At 35.6% G+C, this 21434-nt stretch overlaps 2 protein-coding genes and 1 long non-coding RNA gene across 8 annotated transcripts in view; 1 reads left to right on the top strand and 2 right to left on the bottom strand.

Annotated features, from left to right (window-relative positions):
- LOC127949439 (B-cell receptor CD22-like) overlaps positions 1–21434 on the bottom strand; it is a 336416-nt gene that overhangs the window by 93303 nt on the left and 221679 nt on the right. The gene's annotated exons all lie outside the window — the stretch shown is intronic.
- Positions 1–21434, bottom strand: part of LOC127949583 (uncharacterized) — an 89051-nt gene that overhangs the window by 761 nt on the left and 66856 nt on the right. The gene's annotated exons all lie outside the window — the stretch shown is intronic.
- LOC127949451 (translation initiation factor IF-2-like) overlaps positions 1–21434 on the top strand; it is a 77386-nt gene that overhangs the window by 1174 nt on the left and 54778 nt on the right. For 2 of the 5 annotated variants that reach the window (XM_052546767.1, XM_052546766.1), the window contains exons 1-3: positions 3077–3260; positions 3426–3758; positions 10927–11004. In XM_052546767.1, coding sequence (XP_052402727.1) covers positions 3212–3260; positions 3426–3758; positions 10927–11004 — 460 coding nt within the window. In that variant the 5' untranslated portion in view covers positions 3077–3211. Of the gene's footprint in view, positions 1–299; positions 381–1145; positions 1251–1330; positions 1366–1481; positions 1656–3076; positions 3261–3425; positions 3759–3978; positions 4123–8025; positions 8131–8210; positions 8246–9826; positions 10576–10926; positions 11005–11081; positions 11229–21434 lie in introns of those variants that run through there. The other 3 variants (XM_052546769.1, XM_052546770.1, XM_052546765.1) reach the window with 3 other exon arrangements.

Genomic DNA, 21434 nt, shown 5'->3' with positions numbered 1-21434 from the left:
ATCTCAACTTCTGTAAAATATAAACCAATATGACATGTTCCCTCTACACCTGCCATATTGAGTCAGATGTCAAATAACTGAAGGATTTAAATGTCATTTTATTACAGCCAGTGGTTCTACAGTTTATGAGACAAAATCATTTAATAATTAAATATTTTAGACATGAGCATATCTGTACATTAGATGGGTTTTCCATGACGTCTTAACATCTGTATTCATGCATTTGACAGACACATTTATACAAAATATGATTATTAATTGTGAGCAGCATGTTCATATTTCACTTTCTCTCTTGTCAGTGACACCTCAAACAGGAAGTGAAACAACAAGAACAATGACAGGAAGTACTGCAGTTCAACTCGAAGTCAAAATTGCTCCGGGTGTGTGTTCATGGTGTGTGTGTGTGTGTGTGCACTTTGGATGGGATAAATGCAGAGCATTAATTCTGAGTTTGGTGATCATACTTTGCAACATGTCACAACACTTAGTTTGTTACTGTTTTGTTGTCAGCGCCGCCACTCCCACCATGCGCATCACGCACTGTTCATAGGGCACCAAGTGCTGAGGGGGCACCAAAAATAGCCTAATGATTTTTTTTTTAAATGCCGGTATTTCATTAGCCTATAGAAATATTAGCCACATTTTAGCCATGTATATGTAACAAAGAAGGGGGAACAAGAATGATATTTAACAATTGTAGTCTATCCCCCCCGTGCTAGATGGTCCGTTCCGGTTGTTCGCGTGGGCGAACGTTTTTTTTTTTTTTTTTTTTTTTTTTTCGGGGTCGAGGTGGGGGGCATCATAAAGGAATTATGATTAGGGCTAGCAGCGGCACTGGTTGTTGTTGTTGTTGATGCAACAGTCCCCTGTTTGATTATGTGGTATATTTTGGAGAAAAGCAATTTAATTTGTCAATTAAATTTTAGCCCATGCTGAACCTGATCAAAGTGAAGCACACATCAGACGTCATGTGGTTAGTCTGGTTTCACATCAGCCAAGAGTTTTCCTCAGAGGACTGTGGTTCAGCATCATGGTTTCACTTCGGTCACTAAAGTAATTTATGTAAATGATAAGATCATTATTATTTATTCAGCAGTATAATCAGAATCAGTTCTGTGTTTTTTTGTGTTTATTGTTGTGTTCAGGTCTGTCTTCTGTTGCTGGCGGTCTGGGTTCGGTTCTGCTCATTCTGGTTCTGTGTTCTGGAACGTTCCTCGTTCTAAAAAAGAGGAAGAGGAAATCTGGGACAGGTAAAAGTTTATTTGTGATTATAAACTCATTTTTGAGTATGTTTGACTCATTCGTTTCTCTCTTTTCATCGATATTTCAGCTTTATTTCAGCAAAATGTGCAGCACAATACAGAGGTGGGTGATCAGCTCTTTACCTGTAGAAGATCTGAAATACATGTTACATTATTGTTTATTGATGATCATTGAATGCTATCTTTATGAACTGGTAAATCATTTATGTTGTTTTTCAGGCTGAGCTTATGTATGAGGAGATTCCAAACAGTGATGTCATCACTGCAACGTCTTCATCCAATCAGACGCCTGCATTACACCTCAACACCCGCCCACAAGACTCTGCTGTTTATGCCACAGTAACCAATCAGCAGCCTGATTCAAACCCCAGTCACATCCACTCGACCAATCAGGTGACGGATACAGACTGTGATTATTATGCTAATATGAAGCCGCCTGATCCAACAACAGACAACAGAACAGAACTGATCTACTCAACAGTGACACGTCTACAAAACATCAAGACCAACGACGGCTCGATATACTCAGTGATCAAACATAAATAATAAAAGACTGACAAGACTTGTTCAGCACACATCTGCACTGATGTGAAAAAAAATATATATATATACATATATATTATTCTGGTCTTATAATGTGTCGTTGTCAGATATATCTCTGTATGATGATGTTTCTGATTTCAGCTGTTGTAGTTTCTTCAAAAGTATTCACAGGACACAGAGGAGAGCGGCTTGACAGATGCAGCTGTGAATCTGGAAATGAATGAAAAAAAAAATATTTTTGTAAAGACAATGGAAATAAAAGCATTGTGGTTATATGAGTATCTCCAGATGAAGACGAGAGATTCTCTCTGACTGATGTTTTCTCCGTCAGCATCACTGACCTGAGAACAGAGGATACAGGACGATACTGGTGTGGTGTGGAGAAGACTTCACCGTTTATAGATGTCTATTCAGAAATATTGTTGCTGGTTACACAGTTAGTGATTAATTGTATCTGAAAATGTGAGTGAGTGATCAAGTCAGTAAATCTTGTAAGTCGACTCATATACTGTTGAGCTGATCGTCTGCTAGACTTGAGTGTGTTCAGTATAAAATACATCATTAAACCAGAGATTACATGAAAGATTTTGTGTATTTAACGTTGATCTTTCCTGACACTGATCATTGAAGAAGACCTCTAAAGAACCAACAATTAACTCTTTTATAAACACAACGTCATATTTCAGCACAACAGAGACATTTAATATTCTGTTATTTAATTATTTATAATCTACTTTTATACTGCTTTGGATAAGAAAGTGTCTTCAATAGAAAACACAACTTCTGTTCATATTCACGAGATAAGATGAGCAGTTTTTGTGTTCATGGTGTTAGTATCATCACAATGCTCTTACTGAGCAGCACATTCAGAGTTAATAGTTTTTCTCTCCGTCATTGTTGACTCATCAAAGAGAGAGAGAGAGAAACTACCAGAACAGGAAGTACTGCTGTTCATCTCAATCAGTGAAACACTAGTGAGCACACAAACTACACTACCCATGATGCAACAGTGTCCTGAATGATATATTTTAACTCTTGTGATGCACACATCAGACGTCTTGGGGTTAATCTGGATTCACGTCAGCTGTAGACAGAAGCGTTTTCCTCTGAACTATTGAGGTTCACTTCAGTTACAGAATATAACAGGTTAATTTACTGAAACTGAGAGCAGTTAGAGAAGCTCAAATCTTGAATTTGATCAAATATACACTCATGAATGCAGGTTCTGTGCTGTTTAGTTCTGTATAATAAATGGACAGAAGGTCAGTGTCATTGTGAAGATGTAAACCTGGATGAGGTTAGAGAGACAGAAAGAGGAAGGAAGTACAATTCTGCATCTTCTCGATCAGAACGGAAGAGAAAGACTGTAACATTAGTCACAGAATCTGGTTTCATATTTCAGTAAAATGTTCAGCACATGTGTCGTTCTGCTCGTCTTTTCCAGCATCTCTACAGGTGAGTTCAAGACTCTGAGGTCTTTTGTTCAGAATTTGATTGAAATGTTCATCTTTTTATCACTGCATGATGATTTATGGTTATACTGTATTTGTACATTATTATTCAGTTCTGATATCTCTTGCTCACACATAACATCTCTATATAATAATATTTCTGTTTCAGCTGTTGTTGGTGCTCCAGAAACAGTCACAGGACACAGAGGAGAGAGAGTTGACATCAGATGCAGATATGAATCTGGATATGAATCGAATTCAAAGTATTTTTGTAAAGGCAAGTGTAACTATGGGAATAAAAAAATTGTGGTTAAATCAGGATCTCCAGCTAAAGACGAGAGATTCTCTCTGACTGATGACAAGAGGACCAGAGTTTTCACCGTCAGCATCACTGACCTGAGAACAGAGGATACAGGACGATACTGGTGTGGTGTGGAGAGGACTTTAGCTGATTTGTCTTTAAAAGATGTCTATTCAGAGATTATGTTGCTGGTTAAAGAGGGTAAGTTATTAATATTATTTGATGGTGTAGAAAGTGTGAGTGAGTGATCAAGTCAGTAAATCTTCTAAGTCGACTCATATACTGTTGAGTCTGCTAGACTTGAGTTTGTTCAGTATAAGATACATCTTTCCAGAGATTACATGAAAGATTATGTGCATTTGATATCAAAATCAGTGTGAATTCATCTGAATCAGTATCAATAATGATGTTTCCTCTTCAGATAAGGAGACCGCAGAGGTTTCAACTATCAGCTCTTTTTCAAACACAGCGTCATATTTCAGCACAACAGAGATATATTCACGATCCAGCAGCATCACAATCACAGACAGAAAAGAAACAATCACAGATCAGCACACATCAGCAGGTCAGTTCATCTGTCTGTCACTGCATCCCACATAGCAACATGTGTCGGCCCAGTTCCGGCCCACATCTGGCACCCATGGAAAGATGATCTGGCCCACATGCAGCGTGGACTGATGGCACTTGGGCGGACCGCTCCTGTTTGCCAGATTTGAGCCACAAGCAGGCCATAGCAATGCCACATGTCAGCCAAGAGTAAAGAAATTAACCAGAACTGGACCTTATCTGAGCCACAAAATCTGTTTATATTAAATATGAAGTCATTTCAGCATTAATAAACCTGTTAACAATCAGAATCACTGAAGGAAAGAAGAGGACAGAAAAAGAGAAGAGCAGAAACACAAGAACTACAACTGACTTCAGCCACAACCTTAGATGAAATCAATTGAAGATAAAAGAAGACATTAAATCTCTGGAGATCTCAGCAGAGGAGGATTAAACAACTCCACAAACAGCTTTACCAGCTTCACTTATTACTAACCAGACTGACTTGATTTCTGTTAGACATCTAAAGTTTTTACTGAGAATTAACAGAGATTTAACTCTAATGTGTGTCACCATAACAGTGATTAGTGTTTCCATTAGTTGCGGTCTTAACTCTTATTCCATCTTTTGTCTTTTTTTTGGTTAATTTTATGGTGTATTTTGTTAAACACATTTGCGGCATCAAAGAAAGCTAAAGAGAACTGAGGTCAGGTGATGGTGGTTATCTGTTGATGATTTTATAATCCTCATGAAACAGGCCGATTTGCTTTTTTTTTTTTTTTAAAGCTAACAATTGTTTCATTAATATATTCACGTCACAAACCATGTGTTTCAGCAGCATGAGATCCAGTAATATTAAAACAATCAGTTAGAAGATTTTAATGAACATGAAAAAGTCAATGATGATGACACACACAGACATCAACAGTCAGCACATGAATCTCAACAATGGTGACAATCAAATGTACCTTTCTGTAATGCATGCTAGCATAGTAAAAAAACTCTCAGGATGCATTGCAACATGAATAAATTATGCAGCTGAATTTTCCTATTATTTTGTTTAATTCTAAATATTTGCTTATATTTTTTTGCTGTTGTTTTTGTTGTGACGGTAGCTTTTCTGTGAAGTTCTGAATTGATCAGTTTATCTAAATATTTTTGATTGTCACCATCAATGAGATTCATGTGCTGATTGTTTATATCTGTGTGTGTGTGTCAGTATAGGTTAAGTTTTTTTGTGCCCATGTTTGTTAAAATATTTTAAATGATTGTTATAGGTCTGTGTATTTTTTGGTCATTTGGTTTTCTACTTAAAAAAAAATAAATAAAGAGAAATGAGAAACGCTTAGATTTTTGTTTTTCTGTTTTGTTTAAAAAATGGAAAACTACAATTTAGCTGGATTTTTTGTACTTTTGTTTATGGATAAAAAATGTGATTTTGCTTTAAGATTTGTTTGAATTTGTGGATGGTGCTGAAACGCCCCTTTCGTCCCTTCTGAACTGCACCGACAAGCGGCAACTGTGAGCCCAGTTCATTTTCACCAGAAGTGAAGCGGCAGACCGCAGAGTTTATTAATCCTGATGATTCTTTGCTAGTGCTGCTTGCAAGATAAAATAATGATGATAATAATAATAATAATAATAATAATAATAATACATAAATAAATTAATAAAATTAATAATGAAATAATAAAAAAAATATTATATTTTTCCAGCTGCTGCAGCTTATTGACAAAGCAGACTTGACAACTTTATTCATAAAACGCCATTTGAATATAACTTTAGCCTAAATAAAATATGCTACTAATTTTTAGCCTACTTATTTTATTCTAGGCCATTCAGAAAAAAAATAAAATAAAATAAAAAAGAGAAAAATCCAACCCCACATTTATAATAAAATTTATAATAAAATAAGTTACGTTTTCCCCATAATTATTCTACTTTACTTTTTTTAATTATAGGCTATAGCCTACTTAGAATTATGAACTGAATTCATGAATTCCGTAGATGAAAGTATAAATATAGTGACGGTGTGACATCATTACAGATAATGAGTTCTGAGGGGAAACACTGCACCTCTCGTTGGTTTCATATAAATTACATAGGCCTAAACATAAAATTGTTATTATTATTTTTCTATTTAAATGGCTTATTTTAAGAGTAGACATGTCCAGCCAGACATGGTTCGTCTGATCCATGAGCCTGGTTCATTTCTGACATTTCAGAAAGAAGTTAATGTAGACCGAGATGGCAGAAAGCACATCCTGTTGAGTTTCGTAAGGTTTTAATGTTATTTAGGGTGTCTTACGATGCAAACTGACGGAGCTGAAGCTCTTTCCCCTGTTATCGGGATGGAAGCTGTGGATCGGGATCCGCCGATCGGAGAAGTGCAGCAGACTACACTCTACAAGATAAAGCTTCAGTTGTTGTTGTTTGTAATAGCAAATAAAAACATGTTAGACTTTCTGTGAGGTTTTTCTTAAATATGCATAGAATAAAATTAGTAGGCTAAAAATCTGCATATTTCATGTTGTTGTAGATCATACAGGCCTACTGTTGAAAATGAACTGAGCTCACGGTTGCCACTTGTCGGTGCAGTACATAAGGGATGAAAGGGGCGTTTCAGTGCCGCCCACAAATTCAAAGAAATATTAAAGCATAATCTGATTTTTTACCCATAAACAGAAATACGAACTTACGAAAGAGTTAAGAGCCCAACTAATGGAAACACTAATCACTGTTATGGTGAAACACATTAGAACTAAACCTCTGTTAATTCTCAATAAAAAACTTTTGTAGATGTCTAAAATAAATAAAGTCATTCTGGTTAGTAATAAGTGAAGCTGGTAAAGATGTTTGTGGAGTTGTTTAATCCTCCTCTTCTGAGATCTTGAGAGATTTAATGTCTTCTTTTATCTTCAATTGATTTCATCTAAGGTTGTGGCTGAAGTCAGTTGTAGTTCATGTGTTTCTGCTCTTCTCTTTTTCTGTTCTTTTCTTTCCTTCAGTGATTCTGCTTGTTAACAGGTTTATTAAGGCTGAAATGACTTCATATTTAATATACACAGATTTTGTGGCTCAGATAAGGTCCAGTTCTGGTTAATTTCTTTACTCTTGGCTGACATGTGGCATTGCTATGGCCTGCTTGTGGCTCAAATCTGGCAAACAGGAGCGGTCCGCCCAAGTGCCATCAGTCCACGCTGCATGTGGGCCAGATCATCTTTCCACGGGTGCCAGATGTGGGCCGGATCTGATAATAATAAATATACAATAAATATACAGTACTTGAATTAGATGACTATTTTGAGATTAGATGTGTTTAATGTCTTACTGTACATGCAGGGTCTGACATCCATGTCCATGTCTAAGAATGATGGTTCAGTCTCCAGATATTTGCTTCCTTGGTGTTATAGTGTACTTTAAGTTGCTTTGGATAAAAAAAAAAAAATGTGTATTTATTAGAAAACTTGAAAATGCAACTTCCATTCGTATTCACAATATGATCTGAGCAGGTTGTGTGTGTTCATGTTCTTGCTTTTCTCTGGGAGAAAGAAACAACCAGAACAGGAAGTACTGCTGTTAAACTCGATCAGACAAACACTAGTAAGCACACAAACTACACTACCCATGATCCAACAGTGTCTTCAATGATAACATGCAATAAGATATTTTAACTCTTGTGACTCATGATGAACCTCAGTGATGCTCACATCAGACGTCATGTGGTTAATCTGGTTTCACGTCAGCTGTAGACAGAAGTGTTTTCCTCTGAACTATTGAGGTTCACCATCGCGGTTTCACTTCAGTTACACAATATAACAGCAACACATTTCCAGTACTGCACTCTTAATAGCACAATAACCAATATGATTTATATTTTTCATTGTTCATTTGACAGTTGTTCTTTTATTGTTGTGTTCAGGTCTGTCTTCTGTTGCTGGCGGTCTGGGTTCGGTTCTGCTCGTTCTGGTTCTGTGTTCTGCAATGTTCCTCATCCTCAAAAAGAGAAAGAGGAAATCTGGGACAGGTAACAGATTATTTGTGATTATAAACTCATTTTTGACTATGTTTGACTCATTCTTTTCTCTCTTTTCGTGCTCTATTCAGGTTTATTTCAGCAAAATGTGCAGCACAACACAGAGGTGGGTGATCAAATCTTTACCTGTAGAAGATCATAAATGATTATTAATATTATCTATATTAAAAAAGGAGGGAAATTATTTCCTTATGAAATTTACTCCTCAAGCCAAAAGTCGGGAACTCAAGGAAAACAGATACCATTCTGCCATGCAATAAAACTGATCTGGAAAAGAGATCTTCAAGGAGCGTAAACAGCACCTATTTACGACCTCCTTCCTCCCTCTCCTCTCCTCTCCTTGCCTCTGACTCTCACTCTTCTCCTCCAAAAGCAAGAATATCCACACGCCATGTTATATCTTGTGAATATGTTGTTTTTTCCACTTCATGTTTAGTATCATTTAAAGGTCTCTGTGTGATTGGTAAACTGGTCTTAATTTCACAGTAGTCACTTGTGTTATAAGAAAGATTAAGAACTTTTGTAGAATTGTGTTTTGTTGAGAGGGGTGTGTGTGACCCTTTAGGGGTCTTTGAGAATATTTAATTCCAGCCAGGTTTGACCGGGATGGGAGCGAATCTGTAGTCAGATCAGCCCATAGTGTGGAGTACATCTCATATGCTCCATACTATGTATCTTTCTGAAGTCAGGTATATTATTATTTACTCAAAAATGTCATTGTGAGCACACTTTCTAGTTGTTTTTGCTACTACCTGCACACATTGGCTAGTTAAGTTTACTCTCATGTTAAGTTTTATTTTATATAAGTTTATTCTGTTACATGTGTGACTATGTTAAAATTGTTTGTCTCTTGCGTGGATCAGGTGGTCGGTCCCCCTTATGAGGAACAAGGTTGTCACGCGACCACAATGTGATTCACAATTGCACTTTTCTAAATTGGCTTCTTATTGTTTCATTGTGCAATTGATATGATACAATTTTACCTGACTAATAATAAATTGATATATTTGAATTATCCTAAACTCTTCTGAAATCATTATGACTATTAGACTGTGAGGAGGCTTTTGTTACCACAGATTTATGGCTAGGAGAGGTCAAACTGAAGGCTGGAGAATAATAGGAGCAGTAGACACGTCTTCGGAGACCTTCTGATTTCTGTCGCTGATCTGATTTCTGATCACTGCTGTTAGCAAGTTGTATGGGTAAAGACTAAATAAACGACACTTTTGTCATCAGCAAGCAGTAGGCAGCAGGCAAAACATGTATAAGTCTACCTATATCCTCTGACTAACGTCAGACTAGCGAGTTTGTGATCGTAAGATCCACTTGAAGCTAGCGTGAGACTTAAAAGAGACATTAGTTCCCCAGTGAACGGATAATTGAAAGTATAATGAGTCCAAGATAATCAAATATCTAAATTTATACATAATCAACATTTGTAATCATTTTTTAAATAAAAAAACATTGTCTAAATTCAGTGATCAAATTCAGTGAGCACTTAAAACTGGAGTCAGATTGAACACAGAGCTAGGCTTAAATTTACACAAAATCCTGATAAATTAAGAAGCACAAGTAAAAGACTGAGCATTAGAGCTTCGACCAGGCCGCTGGATTCCGCTTTTTGGGCTGTTGGGTGGATCCTTACAATATAAGCCAGTAAATTATTGCTGTATATGTTGTTTTTCAGAGTGTCCACATGTATGAGATTGCAAACAGTGACCCCAGACCATCTGATGTCATCACTGCAACATCTTCATCCAATCAGACGCCTGCATCACACCTCAACACCCGCCCACAAGACTCTGCTGTTTATGCCACAGTAACCAATCAGCAGCCTGATTCAAACCCCAGTCACATCCACTCGACCAATCAGGTGACGGATACAGACTGTGATTATTATGCTAATATGAAGCCGCCTGATCCAACACCAGACAACAGAACAGATCTGATCTACTCAACAGTGACACGTCCACAAAACATCAAGACCAACGACGGCCCGATATACTCACTGATCAAACATAAATAATAAAAAAAGAGTTCCAAAGCTTCTTCATCAACATCTGCACTGATGCTCAAAGTGAAAAGAAAAAAAAAAATGGTGCATGCTACATATTTTTAATAAATCAATAAGTTGACAGACTTTTTTTTAGTTTTATTAGTATTTTAAAAATGGTGTAGTTTTACTAACAAGAAAAGTGAACTTAAGTATTCTTTGTAAATTATTCTAAGTAAATCTCATTTGCAGTTAAATAAAATGCAAATGTGGATAAACTTAAAACATTTTAGACACTGTTCTCAGGTGTATTGTTCAGGTCTGTATTAAGCACTGTTCACTTGTGCTTGGATCAATGAAAACTTCTTAACAGCGAGTGTGAACAGGGTCTGAAATCAGCTCCAAACTAACAGCCCTGCTGAAACAAAGTATGAGGGACGATACTGGTGTGGAGTGGAGAGGACTATAGCTGATGTCTATTCAGAGATTATGTTGCTGGTTAAAGAGGGTAAGTGTTTATTTTTTTATTAGCTCTTGTTCAAATTAACTGCATGGAAATAAGACGAGAGCAATCATTTAGTCTTTGTCTTGTAAACTGCCTGCTTCGATTTAAATGTGTTGATTAGAAAATACAGCAGTAAGCCACTAGTGTGCATTATAGTGATTTTACCACAGTTAACCCACAGTACTAAAAACAGATTAAATTAATAAAAATATGATACGATAATATGACCACTGAGGTTTCAACCATCAGCAACATGTTACAAACACCCTGAAATATTTCAATACAACAGATCAGATTCAACAAACCACCAGCATCACAACCACAGAAAGAAAAACCACTATCACAGATCAGGACAGCTCCTCAACGGGTCAGTTTATCAGTTCATCAGTTCATCAATGTGATGATCTAGAAGTAAGTTTAAAGTATGTTAAATGTGTGTGACAGGTGATGTCTGGAGCACAGAGTCTGTCATCTACGTCTCTGTGGGGTTAGTCCTCGTGATGATCATCTTCCTCGCTGCGCTGACGGTGTTGTGTAGGAAGAGAAGGAAGAAATCACCAAGAGTTACACAATCTGGGCTTTCACCACAAGGTCAAGAACCTAGACACACTCACACACACGCACGCGTGCACGCACACACACAGGTTTACTAAATGGGGACTTTCCAAAGATGTAATCGTTTTTATACAGAATGTAAAATCTATCAAACTACACAAATCCTACACCCAACCCTACCCCTTACAGGAATCTTTCTGCATTTTTATAAATTTTTCTCGATTTCTAACAGACTATAACTGATTCATTTGGCCCAATTTTCCAAACCATTCATACAGTTCTCAAAACATTCAGGAAACACAAAACACACGATATAATTAACTCAAGCATCAAAAAATGAACTCAAATAGCACACATTTATCCATGTGTGAACATTCAGTAGCGAAACTAATGACACACATGTCAGAATCTCAGGTTGATTTGAACAAGAGCAGAAGTGATTATGTGATTTGGAAAATGAATCCTGGTAGTGGGAGGCAAACAGGAATTGGAGGTGAAAATAACAATTACATTTAATTTGTTCCTGATGAAATACAAAGCACTGTAGGTGACCATGTTTTTCTGCATGGACTGACCATGAAGAAAGTTGGCCTACAGGATCATCTACAGTGTTTCAATACTTCTTACACATACAGTATAATTATAATACACAGCAGCAGTACTTCAGATGACAGAATGTTCATTATTCTCTAATACTGTAGCACATGCTGTACACCCACAAACTCACTACTGTTGAGCTGATTTGTAGTTTAGTAGTCCTTGCATGTGCTCTTGATCTCACTAGTGCTCTCTAGGCAGAAATAGTCTGTGTATTTGACAGTTTTGTGTATCATCTGAAGTCAAAGTTTGAGTCTGACAAAAGAGATCATGTTTTTGACTAAACTACAGTATACAGAACACAATTATAAACTCAACACTTTTGTTTTTGCCTTTATTTTTTTATAAGCAATCGATCCATATGGAAAATATATCCTATGGAAAATCATAATTTAGAGCTACTGCACCTGAACATGTCTCTCTGTGTGTGTCTGTGGGCTTATGGTGTGAGCAGGCATACTGTATGTTAGAGACAACGAACACATGTGTGTTTTATTGATGGCATTTTGAATGCACAGAGATACATTACCATGACGAGATCCTGAGGCCCAGTGTTATGCCATTCATCCACGACCATCACCTCATGTTGCAGCATGACAATGCACAGCCCCATGTTGCACGGATCTGTACACAATTCCTGGAAGCTGAAAGCATCCCAGTTCTTGCATGGCCACCATGACACCCATTGAGCGTGTTTGGGATGCTCTGGATCACACCTGTGCAATAATCATACTGTCTAATCAGCATCTTGATATGCCACACATGTGAGGTGGATGGATTATATCAGCAAAGGACAATTGCACATGAAAACAGATTTAGACAGATTTGTGAACAATATTTACATAGAAAAAGTCTTAGATCTTTGAGTTCAGCTTGTTGTGTTTATAATTTTGTTCAGTGTATTTGATTTGGACCTGAAGATTTCAAGTTTGTTGTATAGTTTTGAGATTGTGTTTATAGTTGTGAGAATATGATGACTTATTTCATGAAGTGTTTGTTAGCAATCGAGAAAAACTGTTTTTGGTTACAAATTTGTCCCCAAAATATGTTTAAGTAGGTACACATAACACATACAGAGAAAGAGAGACACATTCACATGCATAAGCTCTCTAAATTGTGATTTTCCATAGGTTTCTATTGCTTTTAATATTTAGCTGTAACATAACATGTAAAAACATTCTGCATTTTTATAGTTTAAAAACCTGTTTTATTTAATTTATTTTATACTTATAATATAATAAACTATATAATATAAATAATTTATTTTATACTTTATATATATATATATATATATCTACTCAACAGCAGATAAACCAGAAGATTCAGTGATATACTCAACAGCAGATAAACCAGACGATTCAATGATATACTCAACAGCAGATAAACCAGACGATCCAACGATCTTCTCAACAGCAGATAAACCAGAAGATTCAATGATCTACTCAACAGCAGATAAACCAGAAGATTCAATGATCTACTCAACAGCAGATTAACCAGAAGATTCAGTGATCTACTCAACAGCAGATAAACCAGACGATTCAATGATATACTCAACAGCATATAAACCAGACGATTCAGTGATCTACTCAACAGCAGATAAACCAGACGATTCAGTGATCTACTCAACAGCAGATAAACCAGACGATTCAATGATATACTCAACAGCAGATAAACCAGACGATTCAATGATCTACTCAACAGCAGATAAACCAGACAATTCAATGATCTACTCAACAGCAGATAAACCAGACGATTCAGTGATCTACTCAACAGCAGATTAACCAGAAGATTCAATGATCTACTCAACAGCAGATAAACCAGACAATTCAATGATCTACTCAACAGCAGATAAACCAGAAGATTCAATGATCTACTCAACAGCAGATAAACCAGAAGATCCAATGATCTACTCAACAGCAGATAAACCAGAAGATTCAATGATCTACTCAACAGCAGATAAACCAGACGATTCAATGATCTACTCAACTGCAGATAAACCAGAAGATTCAATGATCTACTCAACAGCAGATAAACCAGAAGATTCAATGATCTACTCAACAGCAGATTAACCAGAAGATTCAATGATCTACTCAACTGCAGATAAACCAGAAGATTCAATGATCTACTCAACAGCAGATAAACCAGAAGATTCAATGATCTACTCAACAGCAGATAAACCAGACGATTCAGTGATCTACTCAACAGCAGATAAACCAGACGATTCAATGATCTACTCAACAGCAGATAAAGCAGACGATTCAGTGATCTACTCAACAGCAGATAAACCAGAAGATTCAGTGATCTACTCAACAGCAGATAAACCAGACGATTCAATGATCTACTCAACAGCAGAATGTCCAGATGATTCAATGATCTACTCAACAGCAGATAAACCAGAAGATTCAATGATCTACTCAACAGCAGATAAACCAGAAGATTCAGTGATCTACTCAACAGCTGATAAACCAGAAGATTCAATGATCTACTCAACAGCAGATAAACCAGAAGATTCAATGATCTACTCAACAGCAGATAAACCAGAAGATTCAATGATCTACTCAACAGCTGATAAACCAGAAGATTCAATGATCTACTCAACAGCAGATAAACCAGAAGATTCAATGATCTACTCAACAGCAGATAAACCAGAAGATTCAATGATCTACTCAACAGCAGATAAACCAGAAGATTCAATGATCTACTCAACAGCAGATAAACCAGACGATTCAGTGATCTTCTCAACAGCAGATAAACCAGAAGATTCAATGATCTACTCAACTGCAGATAAACCAGACGATGCAGTGATCTACTCAACAGCATATAAACCAGAAGATTCAATGATATACTCAACAGCTGATAAACCAGAAGATTCAATGATCTACTCAACAGCAGATAAACCAGAAGATTCAATGATCTACTCAACAGCAGATAAACCAGACGATTCAGTGATCTACTCAACAGCAGATAAACCAGAAGATTCAATGATCTACTCAACTGCAGATAAACCAGACGATGCAGTGATCTACTCAACAGCATATAAACCAGAAGATTCAATGATATACTCAACAGCTGATAAACCAGAAGATTCAATGATCTACTCAACAGCAGATAAACCAGAAGATTCAATGATCTACTCAACAGCAGATAAACCAGAAGATTCAATGATCTACTCAACAGCAGATAAACCAGACGATTCAATGATCTACTCAACAGCAGATAAACCAGACGATCCAATGATCTACTCAACAGCAGATAAACCAGACGATGCAGTGATCTACTCAACAGCTGAATGTCCAGATGATTCAACCTGACATTTTTACTGACTGTGTCTCACAGCAGCTTCATGGACTGGAAGCTCATCCTGCAATGCATCAGAGATGGATCTACCGAAAAAAAAAAAAAAAAATGATTTTAATAAGACATTTTGCATAAATAAGGATTTAAATGACCCAATGAAATCATTTGTTTTTCCCAGGTTGAATTTTTCTGGATTCAATTTTTTTTTTTCTCATTAAAAAAAATACCAAGATACCATTTTAATGGTTACATTTAACTGAATCAAAAAGCATGACTAATTAATTGAAATCATGAAACATACAATATTCAACAGCAATCTATTAAAGCTTTAACAAAAAAACAATTGTTAAGACCCTATGAAAAATGTTTTTTTTTTTTTTCTCTCTCTCTCTCCTATTTACTGTTGAATGTTTTCATTAAATATGAATAATATAAACAATCAAAAAGCATCTCTAATAAACTGATTTTATATTAAATAATTTTATACAAATATTATTTAATATATTAATATATAAAACCCGACAAGTTAACTTAACTCAAACCGTTTGAGTAAATAGATTGCCTTGATTTAAACCATGTAAGTTTTTAAACTTTGCATTCAAGCAATTAAGTGATTAACTAAGTGCTGATTGAGAATTAGTGATGAACAGCTGCTGCTAACAAACAGAATCACTGAAGAAAAGAGAAACACAAGAACTACTACAACTGACTTCAGACTAGGGCTGCACGATTAATCGCATGCGATTGTCATGCGTGTCTCATCAGTAAAGATGGTTCTGTGATTAGCGGTAAATGTCCATCAGCTGCTTTCAAATGGAGCCGCACCTAATATACAGAGCCGCAGATCGTTGACAAGCTACGCAATATCGCGTTCATAACCGCATGCGATTAATCTGCGATTATGAACGTGATATTGCACAGCTTGTCAGTGAATTACGGCTTCCCATCACACTAGATGTGGACTGACATTGCTCAGAAGTCGGATGTTGGTTGAAAGTGAAAACCCAACCTCTGTTTGGTGTCAAACTCTAGCGTAAATACTCCAAAAACATGACAATCTTCACTTATTATAAACAAGATTTAAAAGTTCTTATTGAGATTAACAGAGATGTTGATGGTTTATTGAAAATTATAGTTTAGTTTGATGTCACCATTTTGCTGATCAGTACTTAGGAAGTATGAGTCTTTTCAGTGTTAGCGTTCATTTAGCTGCTGTAATTATATCTGTTACAGCAAAAACATTGAGAAAAAGATGTCATTAGATAATGTTGGTTACTGGCTGATATTAAAGATGTCTTAATGTAACAATCTGATCAACTGATTTTACCAGGAGTCTGTTCTACACTATTAATTTAATATTAGTGACTATAGCAGATGTGTTGCAATACACAGGGTCCTGACAATTTATGTCATTTTATTTTTATCTGATCTTTTTAAACTACATTGTTTTAGAATCACTTCAAACCATAGGATGCTTAGACATACAGAGACCTTAAGAATTAGTGTAAGAATCTCAACAATGGTGACATGCTTCATGCCGCAATGCATTCTGGGTGCTACGGATGAGTTTTGCATGATGTACCCAGAATACATTGCAGCATAAAGCATGTCACCATTGCTGAGATTCATACGCTGAATCCTGATGTTTGTGTGACAAATTTTTATTTAAATTTTTGAAATTATCTGCTTTAAATTCAATTGGGTGTCAGGTTGTTGACCCTTGAGTCACTTTAACAGATAATACTTAACTAACACCACACAGTAGCTTGGGTGAAAACAAGTAATCAGACATATCAATCATCAGCAAGTAAACAGCACCATTGAATCACATATTTGTTTGCTGTTTTAGCCACAATAAAGATGACAGCAGCTAAAAAACAACACCGACAAGTCAAGTGTCAAATTGCACAACTAAAGCCATCACTTACCAGCATTATGGTGACATCAAACCAAGCTATTACTTTTAAATAGACATAAACATCCACATCTAAACATCCACTTCAATCTTAATTAGAATGTTATGGAATAATGTTCTAATAATGTTATTGATAAACATTTGTAGAATGTTTTTAGAGAACGTTCTGGGAACAAAAATAAAACTACCCGCTAAAAACATTGTTAGAACAATCCATGGGAATGTTCTTAGAACATTTTAGAACAAAGAAAATTCTAGCTGGGAAGTGCCGCTCCATTTGAAACCAGGTGGTGGACATTTACTGCTAATCACAGAACCGGCTTTACTGACAAAGACACGCATAACAATCGCATGCGATTAATCGTGCAGCCCTACTTCAGACACAGCCTTAAATGAAATCAACTGAAATAAAATACATGAAATCTCTCAAAATCTAAAACAGTGAAAAGTGTACAAGTGATAAGACATCAATAATCAGAATATGAACCTCAACAATGGTGCCCATTAAAAAAAAAAAATGCTGCAGAGCATGCTGGGAGCCATGGATAACATTTCTACTACAATAGTACCCAGCATGCATTGCAGCATATTTTTTCATCACCATTGTAGAGGTTCATATTCTGATTATTAATGTCTGTGTTTGACCAACTGCTGGCATAGAAGAAAAATGTATGTGTACAAAATGTCATAAAAGTCATTTTTATATTAACTGATTATCACAGAATCCCTGGCTCTTAGTGTCATTTTTACTAGGTCCACTTCTACTAATTACGTAACATCTATTTCACCAGAGAATAGTTTTCGTACGGATTAATAATTGTGAATAATAATGAATAATTATCATCATTAATATAAAGTATAACAACCTACACCTAGGTACAGGTTAACACCTCATGGCATTTCTTCTGGGCTGTTGAATTACAACAAATGTGTTTCAGAATGAAAAACACAAACGGATCATTAGAGCAGACAACCAAGACTTAACAAACCACAAAGAAACACAAGGACTATAAAATGGATAATAAGAAAACAAGACATGCCTGAAAACAGTCAATAAACTAAACACAGAAACTTCAACCAGACTACAAGATTAAGACATGACATAGAAAAATAAGAAACAACAACTAGAACACAAAAGTCCTTAAGAACTGATAGAGCAGGGAATATATGACAAAGATGTTGATTAGTCAACCGGAAATTTACAATAAGAGCTCAAATGTTATTCAGCTGCTGAAATTGATAACTAATCTGTTTGGTATGAATATATTTAGCACACATGCATGTCTAAATGTTTGCCTAAAGATTACAACAAGGAGCGAAAGCATGTTTTAAGAAGATGAATAAATGTGTTTGCATCTGACACTTTTAACAGTCGTATATGTGCTGTGCTAGAGACATATGCAAATGTTGATATGATCCCAGGTTGTACTGTATGATATTTATGGTTATGTGTGTAGTATGATCATAACTAGAGGCAGGATGTTTGCCTTTTTATTTTCATATGAATCTCTGTATTTGAAAATAACTCATGTATATTCGAATTAAAATTAATGAGCAAAATGTTAACATTTACAATAAGAAAACTTTACTGGATTTCAAAAGCTTTTAAAGCTTGTTGATTTATGTTTCAGATACACAGCTCTTGAAGCTCAGTCTTTCAGCATCATAAAGATGTTTGTGAAGTCTAATTCATGTTAATGAGAACTCTGGACTGACTGTGGATGTGTCTGAGATCAATCTGAGTCGCTGTCCTTGGTGCTGAACGTTATCTGAACACTAGAGGGAGCCGCTGGACTCTCTCTCTCTCTCTCTCTCTCTCTCTCTCTCTCTCTCTCTCTCTCTCTCTCCTATCAATATCGAGTATGCCTTTTACAAGCTTGTTGATGATTTGGAAACCTTCAATCTCAAACGGTGCATAAATCAGTGTGTCTGTGAAATTGACCCTGATGGCTGTTTACAAACTAATGTTTAAAGTGATGGGTGTTTTATTTTTTTAAACCTTTTCTTAAGAGGTGTGCATATTTTTAAAAACCTTTTTGTTTTTGTTTTACTTTTTTGTTTCCTTTTTTTTTTCTAATCTTACCCTCCTTTTTTAACTGCTGGTTTCTGATTAGGATTTGATGTTTTGTCTAATACTGTTGATAAATAAAGAGATTATAAAGTCAAGTCTCTCTCTCTCTCTCTCTCTCTCTCTCTCCCTCTCAGTTCAATTCAATTTAGTTCAATTCAATTCATTTCAGTTCAATATGTGTGTCACAGTATATCAAGGACGTGGACAAGGAAGATGCAGATAACATAAATTATCTTTAATAATGTTAACACAAACTCATAACCATGGAGGTATCTCAGAAAATGCAACTGAAAAGGGTAATGCAGAGAATGTAAGATAACTCTTATCTGCAGTGCAATGTTCCAGTCCACAGTCCAGTAAATCTCACGAGGGAGGAAGAGCACAGGTAAGCAGAGGCACCTGAAGAATAAGATATCCAGTGTAACCCCGTGCTACAGCATTACAGTTGCCAACATTATTATTTTTTTTTTCATGGCAATTATATATTTTTCTTATTTATATGCAAGTTTACATTTTAAACACTTTTCTGCATAAAATGTTAATATAAGTTATTATGCACATTCTCTCTTTGTCAGAAGGGGCATGGCGATTGTGGAAGAGCAGAATTATAGCTTTGACATAAAATGAACTACACAAAAAGAAGATGTCATCAGAACGTTCTAGTATGAAATGAGAGTTTATGGTTTTTAAATCATACATCTAAATTAAACAAAATGTTAATTATTCATCATCAGTAGATTGTAACAAAAGTTGGTATAAATGTGAGCTAGTTGGTGATTGTTAATTGCGTTTATATTTTGGAGTTGTGCCCGTCTGGTTTAAATTACAACTTAATGAAAAAAAAAAAAAAAAAAAATTCTAAACTCATTCATTTTAATCATAATCTTTAAAGATGGACTTATCTCTAAAGGCACGTCTGAGGTGAGGGCCGGCTCATAGCATAGACAACACAAACATTTAACTGCTTTCATTGAGTTTGTGCGTAGAGCATAGATCTCTATTTGCCATTTGTTGTTCATATAAGAATTTATAACAAGTTTTTGAGAAATTAATGACAAATTATGCATTTTGTATGGTACTTTTTATTTTTATTTTTGTGCATTGTTGTAAACCCAAAGCACTTTTCAATCTTGTGGGGTGGGGGGTCTCTTCTCAACCACTGCCAGTGAAGGGCACCCACCTGGACGACAGCACCAGTGCGCTCACCACACACCAGCTACAGGTGGAGAGGAGAGAGAGACAGAGCCAATCAAGTGGTTGGGGATTAGATCCATAAGAGAGATTACTCACTATATATATATATATTATAGTACATACATATATATATTAAAGTAGCTACTGCAAGTTTGCAGATTTCACAACTTGAACAATACACCTTTGAGTCAAAATATTTTCGTCTGAATCAGTGCACCACAATGAAGTATATGATTAAAGACAAAAATCACATGGTTAATTTGGACAATCTTGCCCCTTTTATGGCTTTAAATAATAATGTATAACTAAAAATAAATAAATAAAAATTAAGAATGTTTATATTCCAGTTTATGTGTGCAAAAAAAAAAAAAAAAAAAAAAAAAAACATTCAGTTTTGGCTTTGTTTAAAAACTATTTGGAATGATTGAGCATTTGCGATCAGTAATGGGACAGAATAATCATCATAACAAACTTTATTATGTCACAACAGAAACATGTTACGCACTCTCAATGTAAAATTATATTATAAAAATGCTTAATAGTTGTAAACTCAATTACTTGGATCATAGCCTACCTCAGGTAAATCATTGGGACAATCTCTAACCATGACCCAATCTATAAAATATTTAGCAAATTAACAATTATACTCTAAACATTATATAATTTTAAGCTGAAACATACCTTTATACAATCTTCTGTAATCCAGTGACAAAGTCACTTTATCGCGAAACAGGAAACTCATGCATATTCATGTGTTTTCTGTATGTTATAACTCTAACTTTTTTTCTGGTTTGGTGATTCTGCTTGTTAACATCAGGTGTCTTCAATAATGGTCAATCATAACTCAATTAACTTCTTAATTATCTCATTAACTTCAACTCTGCTTCAGTGTTTATATGTGTCCACACTCAGAGTGTTTAATTAACACTGGGAGCTTTGATATATATATATATATATATATATATATATATATATATATATATTTTTTTTTTTTTTTTTTATTATTTTTTTTTTTCTTTATCTAATCAACCAATCACATGGCATTTGCTTCAATGCATTTAGGGGTGAATCTGCTGAATCTCCTGAACTGCAAACTGAATGTCAGAATGGGAAAGAAAGGTGACCACTCATCTCCACTACAAATAGGAACGAGAGGCTACAATTTGCA

This window comes from Carassius gibelio, chromosome B1 (genome assembly GCF_023724105.1).
Source record: "Carassius gibelio isolate Cgi1373 ecotype wild population from Czech Republic chromosome B1, carGib1.2-hapl.c, whole genome shotgun sequence".
NCBI lineage: Eukaryota > Metazoa > Chordata > Actinopteri > Cypriniformes > Cyprinidae > Carassius > Carassius gibelio.
The sequence above is the reverse complement of the archived record's forward strand: the minus strand, read 5'-3'. Positions and strand labels throughout refer to the sequence as shown.